This window comes from Botryllus schlosseri, chromosome 12, assembly GCF_051294905.1.
Source record: "Botryllus schlosseri isolate E-star chromosome 12, Bs_hap1, whole genome shotgun sequence".
Lineage (NCBI taxonomy): Eukaryota > Metazoa > Chordata > Ascidiacea > Stolidobranchia > Styelidae > Botryllus > Botryllus schlosseri.
In genome coordinates, this window is record NC_137247.1 from 7,314,232 (window position 1) to 7,330,461 (window position 16,230).

Here is a 16,230-nt window from a genome sequence, read left to right on the forward strand (position 1 = left end):
GCAAGATATAAATATAAGGTGGTTATACATATAGGCTTTTCCAGTCATTTCAAGGCTCATCAATCCTCTATGAAAATTATAGTAAAGGTGATGGTAGTGTTCAAAAATTATATTGGTAGTCGGACTTAACACGAGAATTATTAATATCTGAAGTAATATCGCTTCAACAATATTCATGTACCAGGTCAGCAAAAGCATATTTTAGTGTGTTTTCCCTTATATATTAGCCCACTTGAGCTTGTCATCCTTGAGCACTTGAACTGAAACGTACCAGACAAATGAGGTTTATTAAAACTTAAGCGTAATTTCGTGTGTTGCACACCATTCAAAATTGGCACTTTGTCACGGACTGCACTATTTTTGTCCGCGAGCCGGTGTTTGCCCCCTCCGGTGTAAATCAAAAAGCTCCCATGCAGTATTTATGGGGTAAATTGTATAGCTAATTCCGCGATGTGTAAAATCCAACCCCGCCTCATCATTTTAATCATACTATCCCGCTGGCCATGCGATATTTTTATTTTCCGTGATATAGTCAACATCTTGCAATGCATTTCGCTCTACCTATCCTCACTCTTGTGTGGTTGTAATTCACAAATTTCACACAAACTTTTACTCACGGCTGTTAAATGAATGTGATCCACCCACCCTTCCCCCTCAAACCAAGCGAGCGTTTGTGTCATTTTGCCAAAGCAATATCAATAAATCTGGGCCTAGTCTCGTGCTACCGTGCAATGTACATGCAATAGTGAAAACAGCTTCTCGTTTCCATCCAACCAACGTCGTGGATGTTGTGACGTAAAGAACAAATTCCCCGTGACTTTAATAATTCAGCTGACTCAGGATACTTAATTCCCTCTTACGAGAGTATTGCGTTACATTGAATCGTGTTACTGATTCAATAGTGATCGTAAATTATACTCAATCCATCCCGTGCTCGATGGTACGATAGAGATGGTGTAAATACTTAAATATTTACCCTACTATGAAAAGAATATATAATATTTTATAAACCACCGGGGATGGAGAAGCGGATGCGAGGAAACAACTTATCAAACATAGTGGGTTGAGAGAAATGTTGTTTCTTACCGTTGAAGTGTGTGACTGGGCAGAGCACTCGTTGAAAATATTAACGTGTATGATAGCGCTATGCAAAGCAATATGAATAACAAAACCAACTCAGTTGGAAGCATAATAACCAGATTTTACCGGTTTCCGAGTACGAGCACTCCAGCGACTTACGAAAAGACACTATATATGCTTTTGCTTACATGCTACCAAATTACGAAGACGCGCACCCCTATCCGGTCATTTATGCCATACAAATAGTGTTCGAGCTGCTATTAAAGTCAGATGAGAAAACACAAGAAAATGTAAAGCTGCCAATTTCTGTTCGACTATTTCTTCTATTCCTCCATATCTCATTAACAAAATGTAGGATCGAAACCGACATTTTACGATCCTTCTTAAACTCTGCTGCTTCCACTGGGGGTTTCAAGGCGAATTGAATTCACACTTTATAGAACTAATATATGCATTTGAGTCGGTGCTTTCCGTGGTGGAAGGATCGAATGCTCCATGTTATTCATCCGTCGTGTTATCACAACTAAGCTGCACTTCCCCTTGACAAGGCCTGAAAAATAAAGATTTATAGCTTGAGCAAATAGTATGCAAGCTAAAAGGAATTTACTGTAGTTTAAAATTGCCAGAACGCCAAGGAGGAATAGTCTACCTAATATAGCCGCGATCAGGTACAACGCCCAATAAAAGCAGTTAATCCTAATCCTGAATTTGCGACGAAATAAAATTTTGCCGCCGACGCAGCTGATTGCGAAGAGAAGATCTCCGTACATAAAATTGATTTTTCCGGAGATAATTCTCCAACATCGCGATATTTTGTGCAGTAGAAATAATTTTCTATTAAACCGAAGATTACCGCAATAAATTTGACGAGTGTATCAATACATTTTATCATAGTCATGGAGTTATTTGAAATTATCAGGCCTCGGAGCAGCCATATGGTCCATATTCCATATCTCGAATCTCTCTCAAGTCTTTAACCTCATATTCCTTTTCAAATCTATCTAGATTTATGCTCCCCCATATCTTATCCTGATTGTCATTACATGCCCATCACTCCCCTCCATCCTCAAAGTGTGGTGCATGTAGTGTAGAGCATTGACATTTTAGGTTATATTTCAATGTTCAATTGTCCATATTTCACATGACTATGCGATTACAACTGTTCTATGTAACATCGAAATTCGACGTGCCTCTCCAGTTCGTGTAACAAGTTTGCTATATCATGGTGATGTCGCAATTCGAGAGTTCTACGTTAAGAACGCACGTCTACCAGGGATTTCCCCTGATATAGAAGATTCTTCTGCACGTCAATGTAGATTTCACCAGAGGAGCACAATAGTATAGTACGATAAAATATTCGTTCAGCACTCCTGCGGGAGAGAGTGTGCAACTGTGTAACTTTCCAGTGCCCATATTCTTCTAGCAAGCGAAGTAGTTCTCGTGACACATTATTGTCGACTTTCAGATGCGTCGCTTCATCCCCGGAGACCCCAGGTATTTGTATTAGGGAATTCTGCCATCTCACCACTACCATTTGCCCTGCATATTGCGCGGCCAGAGTGCTCTGGCACGTTACCGATTATACCGAATCGATCTCGTTGGATTTTCGGTACCAACTATTCTACGAACAGCGAAATGAGACATGGATGGAGCTATAAACACGGTTTGCCAAACATTACTGGGCATATCACTGCAGGCTAACACAGCCGTGTATTATCTTGCGTCTGATCATCGATTTTGATGTGAATACAAGCCTACAATCCAAGCATGATTTCTCAACCTCTGTTGCATCACTGCTCGCTCGAATGTGATTCACTCACATCTCCGCCATATTGGTGGGTAATCCGAGAATTATCAACGAAAATCTCAAGTAACTCCGCTTCTACTAGTCGGAGCTGAGTCAAATTTGTTTTGCATCGTTTTTGAGGACAACTCAAACAAGTTCATGGGATTGACAGAAAAATTTGATTTTTTTTTTCACTTTTTCCTAATAAATTAAAAATTTTAATTGGCTCTGCGGCGGGTTACACTTGTTAGAATAGAACCAAATGAGGTGTGCATCGTTTAGAGCAGTGGTTCTCAACCTTTTTGGTTTCACGGACCCCTTTTGACCGTCACGGACCCTCGCGGACCCCCTCAAGTTTTAGTTCAATTTTAGCTCTATTATGGTGCAACCTTCATCTGTCTTGTGCAAATATGAATTGCAGGCTTGTGATAAACAGCAATATAATAGATTTTCCTGAAGAAAACATCATACTATTTATGTATAAATTGGTGAACTTTTATTATTTCAAAGCTAATATTGCTGCTGTATTTCATGAAGTATGCCCCCAGAGAGTTTGTACCGTCAAAGTGAATTCCTAATCTAAAAGCATAGACAAATTTCTTGCTTCGAAGAATGGATCCACGTTTTCCAACCAGAGAAACGACTTGTTTTGTTCGGGTTTACATATATATTTACGAGCAAACATTTTCGACCATGAACAATTGAACATTACCAAGACAAGGCGGCATACCAATATAACTGGTGATATGAATTTTAGGGTTGGAGCATAATGCAAGCAACGAAACACTCCTTATTCATCAAAAAATCAGCCTTGTCGATAGGGCATCCGCAATAAGAATGCGCCAAATCTGATAGCCGAGATTTAAGAGCAGGTATATCATTGACCGATTTATGACGAGTGTCAGCCGAAAATATTCGGCTTCATTTCAATATGAATATACTATTCAATTGTATAATAAAGTTCTGTGCCTCCAAGAAGCTGTTCCTTGCATAGGGAAAAATTTTGGAAATCCTTCGTAAATATTTATTTCAAACGACTGTTCACTAATTTGATGAGACGGACAACTTCAAATCGAGAAGGTTTCGCAGACATTATGAAGTCACCCTGATTGACGTTAATATCTCCATATCTTTATTCTTTCCACAAACCCAAACAAAACGTCTCTAAACAGCAATATGTTTGTATCAGAAGGTTATTGGAAAATTGGCACTGAAAACGAGTTTCCACACTACGATAGTCCATGTCAGACGATTATTATTATGATATGAGTCATGCGGTTTTAGCAGTTGTTGTGCGAAACTGCCTCATGCTTTCTCAAATTAGGTTATCAACTTTTTTAACAGGATTGTAATGACTCGAGTCATGACTCGACTCGAGTCAGACTCGAGTCACGATTTTTTGATGACTCGACTTGACTCGAGTCATTTTCTCAAAATACGGAAATGACTCGACTCGACTCGAGGCAATTTGTGAATTGACTCGACTTGGACTCGAGTCATTGCGCATGACTCGAACCAAGTCATATGACTCGAGATTCAACCGGCCAAGACCGATATTTCATTGTAATTTCGAAGAACAGTTAAGTAAGACCTCTATTGGGATTACGTCTATTGGTACTGGTACTTGAAAATGCGACCAAAAACTGTTAAAAGTGACGAAAATTAGTATATTATAAATGCGAACCATTCAATATCACGAAACAGAGTTAGAAGAGTGGCTTTAACAAGACTTTAACTGTAAACTGAGCAGTCAACACAATGACTTGGACTCGGACTCGAGTCATAATACCATGACTCGGACTCGAACCTCTGCTCGATGACTTGGACTCGGACTTGACTCGGTGGTGAAATGAAAATGACTCGACTTGACTCGAGTCAAAACCGTAAAAGTGAGAATGACTTGTGACTCGGAGCTTTGTGACTTGGTTACAACCCTGCTTTTTAAAAATTTAGAGGTCTCGCGGATCCCCTGAAATTGCTTCGCGGACCCCTAGGGGTCCGCGGACCCCCAGTTGAGAACCGCTGGTTTAGGGCATGGTTCTTAACCTTGCCCCCAGCGCCCCCAGGGCGCGCTGGCGATTTTGAAGGGGCGGAAACGCTCAAGGGGCGATATGGGGGCGCTGGGCTCAGGGGGCGGTATGAGGGGCGCTGGAGAAAAATGGCTTCGCAGTAGATGATGTGGTAATAGGACATATCCTTAATGAGTATTCAGAGCAAATTAACACCGAAAACATCGTTACATATAGCCTTCAAAATACATATAGGTTTAATTGTCCATGGGCGCCTAAATGACTGACACCGAATGTTCCTGTCTTGGCAATATGAGCCCCAGAAGACGAATTCCATCTGGCAGGGAAAAAATTATATGTCAGTGAAGAAATACCAATCTGAAATCGTGTGCGTCTTTTAGTTTAGTGCGATTGGGCGACAGGGATATTCCTGTTGGGCGATATCCCCGTTGAGCGATTCTATATTTTTTGATATTGCGAACAGGGGGTCACGAAATAACATCATGCAACGAAGTCATACCAACGGGATCGCCCGCCCGAATATGTTTAAATATTAGTAACGGACCCTACAGTTTCCAAGAAACCTCACAATGTTCGCTTTAAGTTTTGATGAGTCTACGGCCTGCGCACACTTAACAACTCACTGCGCTGACCCTTGGACAACAGTGCGTAACGACTAAAAAAAGGTAATAACTTCGGATTTGTTGTGCGCAACGTAGATTTTCTGTGCGCAGAGACCGTGTCAGCACTGCGCACGTGCGCAGCTTAGAGGGAACATTGCACCTCACTCAGCTCTACCGGTAAATGTGTTTACGTGAGCAGAGAGAGGATAAAAATTAATCTCAATTTACATGCAATTCCCGATGATATTGACCAATTCAATCATTAATTAGTGAAATTTTTCGCGCTTCGCGCGACTAGGCGAGGATAGCTGCCTCAATAAATGGACACCCAATGTAGATACCTAATAGGCTATCAGCAAATAGTGGACAGCCTAATGGGGGTCTGGGAGTGAAGTCCCCCGGAAGTTTGGTTTATCACCCGATGGGATCCCAGGACCAACGTTTTTTTTGGGGGGGGGGCTGACGAAGTGCTGTTACGGCCCTGATACAGAATAATTGTACCTGCGGGCGCGCCCGAATATGTTTAATTATTAATTACGTGCCCTTTATTTCCCTACATAACAGCTCACTCAGTGCTACTGGTAAATCTGATTACGTGGGCTGAGAGGATAAAAAGTTTATAGCGACTTATGTATGCAATTACCACCTATTCATTCATGCATTATAGAAAATTTTGGTCCTTAGGGCGACCAGGCCACACAAACTTTGCTGACCATCAAAATCACGATATGGGGTTCGTGGGGGCGAAGCCCTCAGAAGTTCGGTTTATCACGCTATGGGTGCGCAAGACAATCGTTTTTAGGGGGGTTGACGAAGTGCTGTTACGGCCCTCCCTCTTACTCATTGTCTTTATTACATTCCTTACAATATGAAGTTGGGGGAGGGCGCTGGAACACGATAATTTTTGAAAGGGGGCGCTGGAGGAAAAAAGTTTAAGAACCGCTGGTTTAGGGTAACCTGACAATTTAATCAGTGAGTGGCTGAAATCCCAGAAAAAGTTATTTTTGAACAACCCTGGAGTACCTGCGTCACAGATCAGTGAGCAATTCAGTGACCTTTGTCGAACGATCTTGCTACTTAAGGTCTGTAGCCTGTTCTATTGGCTCTGTATTTTCGAATCCGAATCCTGGTGCTGATTTGAGCTTGAAGTATGTGTCCAAATCCGCATTCAGTATCCAGCTATCGTCATACGCTTAATAAGTTCCAAATCAAGCATGATATCATCATCATTTTATTAAAAGTTTTACCAAATCACTACACGGCTTTGAACAGTACATTCATATGTTAATTGACTCAAACAACTCTTCGCGTGCCCCTTATCGAGTCAATGAGAATATGAATGTACTGTTAAAAGTCATGTTCAAGTTCTGTACCAACAATCAGCTATTCAAATCAATACACAACAAATTCATCGAAGGTCGCGTGACCGTTAGAATAGTATTAGAAATCCTGCTTAAACACAAAATACACATTCGAAATCCATCTCTTCAAAAGCATAATCGAAATCCGATCCAGATACAGAATAGGTTTCCGAAAACGTATTTTTATCATATCCGCATGCTAGTCCGGTGCAATTGATTAATCATAGTCATCCAATAATCGTCATGAAATCAACCAACGTTCCCTTTAAAGTTACGAGGTCGCTGTAGGTGACGCGTTAATCAATAACCACTGACAGACTCTACGGCAGCGAATGAGGTCATGATATGATTAAATCGGTATGGAATGCTATAAACATAAATACACAAAAGATCAGTATCGCCGAACGGTGACAATGCATTTTCGATAACTCGTATGCTCATCGTCGATGTTGCCCAATGGATGATACTATTAGATTACACGCCCCCAAAAGAGCGTTCGACAAAAGCAGTAACGTAACGAGGAACGTAGGCTAGACATCTCGCCCACCGAACTTGAGGCGTCTGTCTTGGCATCAGTATCGAGATGAGCCTGCTCGCGGGATGTAGCTTTGAAATGTCTCAATGAAATGCGTATTCTTAGTGAGTCTCGATGGACAAGTGTGTCGGGCAGAGCAGATTGCTACAAATGAAACAGCTTATAGGGCGAATCAGCGGGGATAGTAGAGGCGATTTGCAAAAATTATTTCGATTAATATTACAAAATCAGTAAGACATTCTGCGCGCTACTAATCAACTAGACTAGGGGATGCGGAATACGTAAGATGTGAGTGACTTCTTTGATAATTAAGATTTGATGTAAATAGGGCTTATATTGAATAGAAATTTATGAAGGAAAGAATAAAGCACATGCCTTTAGCTGAGCGTAGGATATACTGAGGAAGAAGAGTATGTGTATTAGAAAGAGTAGGTGTGAGGTAAGCACTACCCTGAGAAGATTTATGTAGCCTCAACATGGCTACCGAAGTAGAAGTAGAAGTACTACCGCGAATTTCTACTCAGTTACAATTAGAAGTAGCTATTTCCAAGACACTTCAAAACTAGTTCTAGTCGTAGTATTAATTGAAAGGTCTGAAAATTACTCTAGTAAGTACAGTTTTAATAAGTATATTTGGTTGAATTGACGCATACTTTTAATAGTGACGCGGCGGGGTGGCATACTTTTGAAATTTAAAGATGCATCTTCGCGACGGTATGTCGTCTGGTTGCTGCGATAATTTCACTCACAAAGATGATGTAAACAAATCCCGGAACAAGTGTCTACTTTTAAAAAGTGCAAGCATAAAAAGTATGTGGTTGTGAGTGCAAAACGTAAAGCAGAAGATGAAGTGATCTGAAAACGTAACTTATTGGGTATGTAGTGAAATTAGGCAAAACCAGTTCGAGTACTGTGTAACTGACTATGACCAGCCTTGTCGAGAGTATGTGGGCGAAAAGTAGCAAAGTTAGCCGAGCGTGTTTCGTGCATAAGTCGACATCAAGTTGGCGAGCACTGGAGATGCTGAAATGTCCATAGTTTGTGGTAGATATATGCAGATAACCAGGTGATATTCGTGAGAGCATGAGCCTCGAGTTCCCGACTGCGTGCGTTGCGTCTTAAAATATATCGTCAAGAAACAATTTCCATTGATTTAGTTCAGATTCAAGTATTTTCTGCACGCAGACCTATCTCCATTCATATAATATATTCTGTCACCTGGGGATCTCCCAGGGATATAATAAGGTAAACATACAAGTCTTTAACATGTTTTCTTCGGCGTTAATTTAACTAATAATGCGACATTCGCAATGGAACCGGCAGCGATCAAGAAGCTCGGAACAAAGAAGCGTCTGAAGATGTCCAACGGAATGAATAAAGACTGTGATCAGTGATGATCAGTATCTATGGTATATATAACTGATAACGATGGAGATAGTGGGAGGACAACAACAACTAATTAAATTAGGTATCTTATGTGGATATAGTAATATTTTCTTTCGAATCCCCATGACCTGCTAGTTGATAATTTCGAATATCCACAAGTTTGCGGGATTCGCCGATTCGACAAATATTATAAAATCCACGATTTGGGCGAATATTTGAAATCATAAAGATATGTCAAGCCAAATGATGATCCTGAATCCATCGAATTAGAATAATTAGATCGTTCCCCGGTCCTGATGGAATGTGACCCTTCACTGATATAGAGATCAATAATAATCCAAGATTTCTATGATCTGTGGGTGATGCCTTGTTTGATAATAAAAACTCTCGGGCATGTTAGCACGCATTCTTTATTATTCCGATTAATACTATTCAATGTTCAGAATGATGATTTTTGTTCGGCTGTGACAGTTTTTTGTAAATACGTGGCTGTAGTAACTGTAGTCGCCACAACAGCTAGTGCTATGGCAGACGGATGTTTTGAGTGGAGCAAATTCGCTTTCCCACAACGATATCTCATGTAGGACAATTTATGAGGATCATTTTTAGGGCCTGTACCGCTTTAGGCGTCAGTCACTTGAGTTGCAGTTGATTGCAGTATATTGAATACAATCGTATGTTTCAACGACCAAGTTCGCTTGACCATCACAAATGGATTAGATGCGTGTGGAATCTGTGGATCGTATTCAGCGTGTTTCATATTGGCACTCCCTAATTTGTTCTGGTATTATCCGGACATTTGGCTTTATCAGTAGACATACGTGTTTTATCATTGATCCACGTTCGCAATGCTATATAAATGTACATGTCGATTACCATTCCAAAATCACTACAGCTAATGCAAACCTCGATGCTTACATTTGGAAGGGTCAGGAAACAAGACTTGACAAGAAACTTTTTAATCACGTGCTAGAAATTTACAAGACAGAATCATGATATAGAAGCCGATTATCCGTTGTATGAGCAATAGTTAAGCTTACAGTTCCTTCGGACAGAGAGCGGGGAGCTTGTTAGGTCGAGTTAAATCGTCACTAAGCTGTTGATTCGCAAGTCCTGGTTAGAGCTATTTTCAGACGCAGACAAGGCTACATAAAGACTCTACTGCAAGTTTTAATATTAGGTATTCAAATAAGTATTATCGTTTAGCTTTACTTGCTCGTTCGATTTTCTAGTTAGACCCCCGTGTGTGCGGTTATGCTTGAACAGAACATGAACACTGAACAGATTCAAAATCAGAATCATATATATATTTGAAATATCATCAGCCGAAAATATTCGGGTTCATTTCAATATGAATATACTATTCAATCGTATATTGAAGTTCTATACCTCCAACAATGACTTCATTCTACTTATATTATGTCTAGCAGAAGACTGGTTTTCCATACATTTGCATCATTTTCATCACTGAAATCACCATACCTATTCGACAATATACCGCCTGCGTTACGGTTACAAAATGTAGTTTGGAGATTACACCGTTTTATTGCACCATGACATTCGCCGGTCTCCGTTAACCATCCTATATGCTTCTTGCGAATCGCTAATTTTACAGAACGTCGATGAAAATACTTTTCAGTTGAGTTGAGTTCAGCCCAGCAAAGTACTGAAGTACTGAGACTCTCCGCTGAAAACCTTGTATATCGTAGAAACACCTCCTTATATATACCTCGTTATGTAGCCGGATTTACTTTTGTCTGCAATGTTCTCGTGTGACGCCAGTATTCCCCGAAATCAGCTCAGTGCCATGAAACCGGGGGAACTCCCCGGTATATGATAAGGTAAAATGCCGAATAGACAGGAAGCAGCAGGCGCGCAGTCTCGCACACGCACGAGCACAAAACCAACAATGGCATTTACTGGTCTGTTCCTTACCAAAGTGTCCACTGCGAATATGCCGAAGCGGTGCGCGTAAAGGTGCGATAACTATAGCGAATTCGTATGGTCTTTCCCTTTCGTGAATTTGTACACTGTTGTCACATTTTAATGCCACAGCTCAACTATGCATGATGGATGAAACATAGTATATCGACCCCCATACCCTTTAGCATACGGGTAGTATCATCATTACATACCAGAGTTGGGTGGACCTACTTTATGCGCGAGCCGCATATGAACATCTTGAGTTTTAAAAAAGCTACCACACTAAAATTCAAAAATACCAATTTATTTTGTCACAATGAAATGTAGACTATAGGACGAAGTTTAATGTTATGCAGCAGGCCTGTTCAAAAATAACCAATCACCAATCAAGGATAATCCGAGAATTATCAACGAAAAACTCAAATAACAAGTCGAATTTATTTTGCATCGTGTTTGAAGACAGCTCAACAACTTCATTGGGTTGACAGAAAAATTTGATTTTTTTTAAATTTTTGCTAAAATTAATTGGATCTGCGGAGTCTTATACTTGCTAGAATTGAACCAAATTTGGTGTGCCGCGTTTTTTTAGGGTAACCTGATAATTTAATCAGTGAATGACTGGAATCCGGCAAGAAAGTCATGTCTGAACAGCCCTATTGTGCAGTGATACTGGGCTACAAGGTGTTTGAAATCAGGCTGATGTGACGTCAAAGCAGTGCGGAGCAGTTTTTCAAGTGCTGGTGAGCATTTAAAGGAAGACCATGCGAATTCGCAACAGTTGTCGCACCTTTACGTACATCACTATCCTATATTTGCAGTGGACACTTTGGTTGTTTGGTAGGCAAGAGATAAGAAAACGATCTTGTTGGTTTGCGTGTGCGAGACTGCGCGGTTGCTGCTTCCTGTCTATTCGAGATTTTACCTTATCGTACACCGGGGAGATCCCCAGGTTACATGGCACTGAGCTGTGTGATTTGTCTTCTTTGGGTAACTCGTGGCAATGTTTTGGTGTTCGGCATCGTAATGACGTTTCTAGTTACTCGCTTTGTAAATATTGAGCAAATCTTGGCAGATAGGTTGACAATGCCTTTACCTCCATCATTACTAAATGCAAACTCTTCCCCTATTATGCTTTTAAAGTTATATCTTCCTGCTCATACATTATTTTTCTTGCAATTGTCGATCAACGAAATTTTCTTGGCCGTACTCCGCAGTCATCGCTAGCCTTTACAATACAAACGGAAGAGTCGTATCACCATTGTTAGCCCGGAAATGATCAATACCTGCGCTGCCGTGATTAATTATACCAAGTTCATTGTTGAACAAAGTCATTGATTGATGACCAATTGAACAGAACATCCACCATCGTTACAGGTGGAACGCTTATGCGAAGTTGTTGTCTCGATTCGAGGGTGCAATTATAAAGTTCTAGCCCTAGTGTTCCCGCCACCGTAAATGGTTGGTATCGATCCGTTTATATTCATTTATATTCGAGGTGAACACAGTCCCGAATTTATTTATTCTTTATTTCATGGTTGTTTTTCCCATGATACATGGACGAATAAAATACTTGAAACCCCATAAAGCGGTATATACGTGTTTGATTGTTAGATTGGTGCATATCGTCAATATACCGAGTAGAACTGATTATGGTTCGTTTGTGAAAGCGAACCTCTGAATTGTCAAAGTTGTAATATATGAATATTACACCAATCGTGACTACGTTTTGAAACACCACACATTCTTTATTTTTATTCTAGAAGCATTTTCCTAAGCACCGATTACCGATTAAATAACTGACATACATCGTTGAAGATCAACGAAATTTCTGCAACACTGAATATCCTGACAACAAGCCAGCGGTTTGAGGATGTCGTCTGGGCCAACGTCAAGTCCCTCCGTTATCATCCCTCAATTACCTGAAGGTGGGTCAGTTGTGAACGTTGAGCTCAGTCGCTGAGACGATCACAAATCCGTGCGTTTCAGCCGCTAACACTGACGTTTACGTGCTTTGCCCATATCCCGAAGTAACGACTCATCGTATTGCATCGTTTACCTTTATGCCCGTAAGAATATATGAATGGGCGATATGCGAATGGGCGGCAAACGGATTCCATTATTTTGGAACAGAGTGCTGGATAAAGTGCTTCAGGTCAGTACTCCCTGTCACCCATTGCGTCAGCCTATTTTACACACCAAAAAGTGCAATTTTTCCTGCCTTGATGGCCCGCTATACTTAAGATCTTTTTTTGTAATCCGGGAAAGCGGAGCGAATAGTGGTGTAAATATTTCCTCAGCTGAAACGAAGAGCCCCGAACGTCGTGTTAGAACTTCGGGAATTTCCGGTGTGGCCGTCATCCCGATCCTCGCGTATTTAAAAACGACCAAGTCATAATTGTGGCAGGCCGAGGTGGGAAGTTATTAAAAATTTTCGTTCCACCAATGACGCTAGGCTAGACCATATTGATAATTCGGCGCTGTAGATGTACAGGTAGGTTTGCATTAAAAACAAGTGGTTGTTTAAAACACTTCGTTTAAATCATGTTTTAAGCATTCCTTTAAACAGAGGCCCTTTAAAAATGTTTTTTTTTTTCAAGTTGTAAAATCATGCCATATTTGTGTAAATACTTTCCAAAAAACATGTATGAGCCTACGGACAATTACCACCGTGTACAGCCGACGTACACGATATGGTATGGTTGGAACCCTGAAAATAGTCGGTTCAACAGCTATGGTACGTAGATATTCTCTATATTTTCAAGTGTCAATGTCAATCCACTATGACGTCACAATTGAATATTCGTGACGTAATGGCTTAAAAAAACATGTTTTCAACAAGGGCCTTGTTTTAAATATGTTTGTTTTAAATTGATTTTTGTACTAAATGCAGCCCTAGATGTAGGGCTACTCTTTTGCGCTCGGGATGACCAGACCACGATATGATATGCGGACCGCGCCTTTCGACACATGTCTTTTTATGTTTCCTATTGATAATATCACTGGCATCTAAGCCATAGCCGTTGTTTGGATACTTTTCTCCATAAATTTGAATTACCGTATTTCATTAATGTTCAGCTGCGGTCGTACAATCGAGAACATCGCACATGTTGAAAACCCGGCGTCCAAAGACTGGCACGTTGATGGCTGTGTGTTTGCAAACAGCGACGAAAGTGGGAACATGGACCACCTGCGGATTTCCAGAGAAGAACTCGAAGCTTTACGAAGATCGATTTACTCTCAGTACGGAATCGAGAAGACAAATGTATTTACGTGCATGCTACCCATACCGAGTTAACATTCGTCTTTATGAATATCCCTTTTCAGAGAAGTTCCATTGAAGCATTCAATGACTGTGTTGATGTCACCGAGGATATTGACATAACTGGAGATGACGGTATGTCACATTGATTGACCGATAACGAGAATACTGCTCAGAGTCGTGACTAGTTAAAATACCGGGAGATATCGTAATGTCGTAACGTAACAAAGCGTGTGTCTAGTCAAAAATTACTGGGTCAATTCGTACAATAAGAGTGTATGGGCTATACTGGACGTTATTACTATTATTAATAATAAATTGAATATGCACTATATTCAATGAAAACAGAGGTGATCAAAATTGAACTGTTTCATCACGAAATGTTCCTTCCGTCAACCGCTAACAAATTTTCAATTCCATTTATTTTGTTCCTATTTAATCAAGTTGTTGTATGTAGCATGTTTGATATTGATTTGGTACTGGCTTCAGTTTCGTGGCGATTTTTTTTGTGTTCCTCATCATTATTCGTAATGTACTGGGATTTGCTGAATTCATTGGAAGCTGTCTTCGAGAAGTGATAAACTGCTTGCTCGTATCGTTTCACGCCCAGTACACAAGTATCACATGTCAAGCAGTCGACTGGGTAATGATGTGTAATTTGTTTTACAATTCTCGTATTGGCAGCAGCAACAGGATAGTATATTATATTATAGGCGGTTGTCGAGAACAATCGTCAAATTTGATACATTTCGATCTAAATTGCTTGAATGCAAACCAGCTCCTGTGTTATCCTCAATCATTATTTAATTTACGTATATTCAATATCGCTTTTCAGAGTTGACGGATTTGGATAATGGGGGCGCCTATGCGATGTATTGTGGCGTCGAAATCAACCTGCGGTGAGTGCGTTAAGGCCTTTAATCTTGAAAGATAAAATTCAAATTGTCAATGCTCATTTGGTCATGTATGATTGCGGCTGTTTTCACAGTCGAGTGCTGATGAAATACAACATGGTTTGTTACTGTAGTGTACAGACAGCAGAGTCTCCAATCCAGAACAGCATATGAAATTGAAAGTATAATCAAACCGCCAATGTGTAGTTTGAAGTTCTTTATACCATTGCTCACTATATGCATTCGGCATATAACACACAATCATATAGTTTCGTTATACCGCACATATTCACAAAAATTACCAGGTTAATGGGTGGTTTCTTACACCAAGTATAATTTTTATGTTTGACGAAATTAACGTTGGCGAGAATTACATACAGTCATGAACGCAATTAAGTAACCAATGTCCTTTTACCTAACAGGCGCCGCAGGAGATCTGATGCATCACCAGATTCTGAATCTGACAGAAAGAGAACAAGAAGACAAACTTCCATTCCGAGAAGCATGCGATAGCAAAACGTAGCTTGTTTGTAGCTGTAGGGTAATCCGGACTCCCCACAATGTTTTAACTAACACCTCGAGGCATGGCCTACTTTTAGTAGGCCATGCTCGAGGATACCGAAAACACGCTTGTCAACAATGCATCGCGAAGTATTGGTAGTGGACACTCCGCATTTCTATGTTGATCCGTCCGGAGCCCCGCTCTGTCTATTGCAGAAGATATGTTTTTGCGTTTTGTAAACCACCGTCCGAAGGGATATCCGACGAGAAGAGGCCTAAATCAACCCTCAGTAATAAGTCTGAATTTGACTGTCTTTGGAGTTGTTCTCACAACTTATTGGTGTTGCATTAGCGTGAATTTGTCATTGTTTCGCGTGTAACGTCTTTTTCTAACGATTGTACTAACCATGATATTTATAACAGATTAGCACAAAATGAAATGATCACAATCATAAAAATCTGCCAACACATGTCATTCTATATTGCAAACAAAATACTCGATGACACGAAATCTGCTGTAATGAAATTCGTAAAAACCAATGTACGTACCCATGCAATGGAGATTTAAGCGAATCGCAGACTACGTGATAACAAAGAAAAGAAATATCCCCTTTCTTGCTATTTACACTGCACTTTTACGTGTTGATCTGTCGAAACTGCTACACAGCCTGACACACTGTTTTCTGGTAATATTCTCCATGTGAATCATCGTTAACGACTTCCATATATTATGATATATGCTACTCGTTGTGTTGTTTTCTGATTTTCGTTCATATTTATTGAGCGGGGGGCTCGATTAAACAAAATATAAAATACATATATATATATATATATATATATATTCTGTCGCCGTCTTATGGACTAGTGTCTGCTG

At 40.3% G+C, this 16,230-nt stretch overlaps 2 protein-coding genes across 2 annotated transcripts in view; one reads left to right on the forward strand and one right to left on the reverse strand.

Moving 5' to 3' along the window:
* LOC145451797 (baculoviral IAP repeat-containing protein 7-like) overlaps window positions 1–16,230 on the reverse strand; it is a 186,829-nt gene that overhangs the window by 89,159 nt on the left and 81,440 nt on the right. The window lies entirely within an intron of this gene.
* On the forward strand, window positions 7,306–15,431 carry LOC145451814 (uncharacterized). Its single transcript, XM_080330052.1, has 7 exons — window positions 7,306–11,443; window positions 11,522–12,628; window positions 12,690–12,855; window positions 13,779–13,965; window positions 14,028–14,097; window positions 14,798–14,861; window positions 15,278–15,431. The coding sequence occupies exons 2-7, from the start codon at window positions 12,574–12,576 to the stop codon at window positions 15,366–15,368; spliced, it is 633 nt and encodes a 210-aa protein (XP_080186178.1). The 5' UTR covers window positions 7,306–11,443; window positions 11,522–12,573; the 3' UTR covers window positions 15,369–15,431.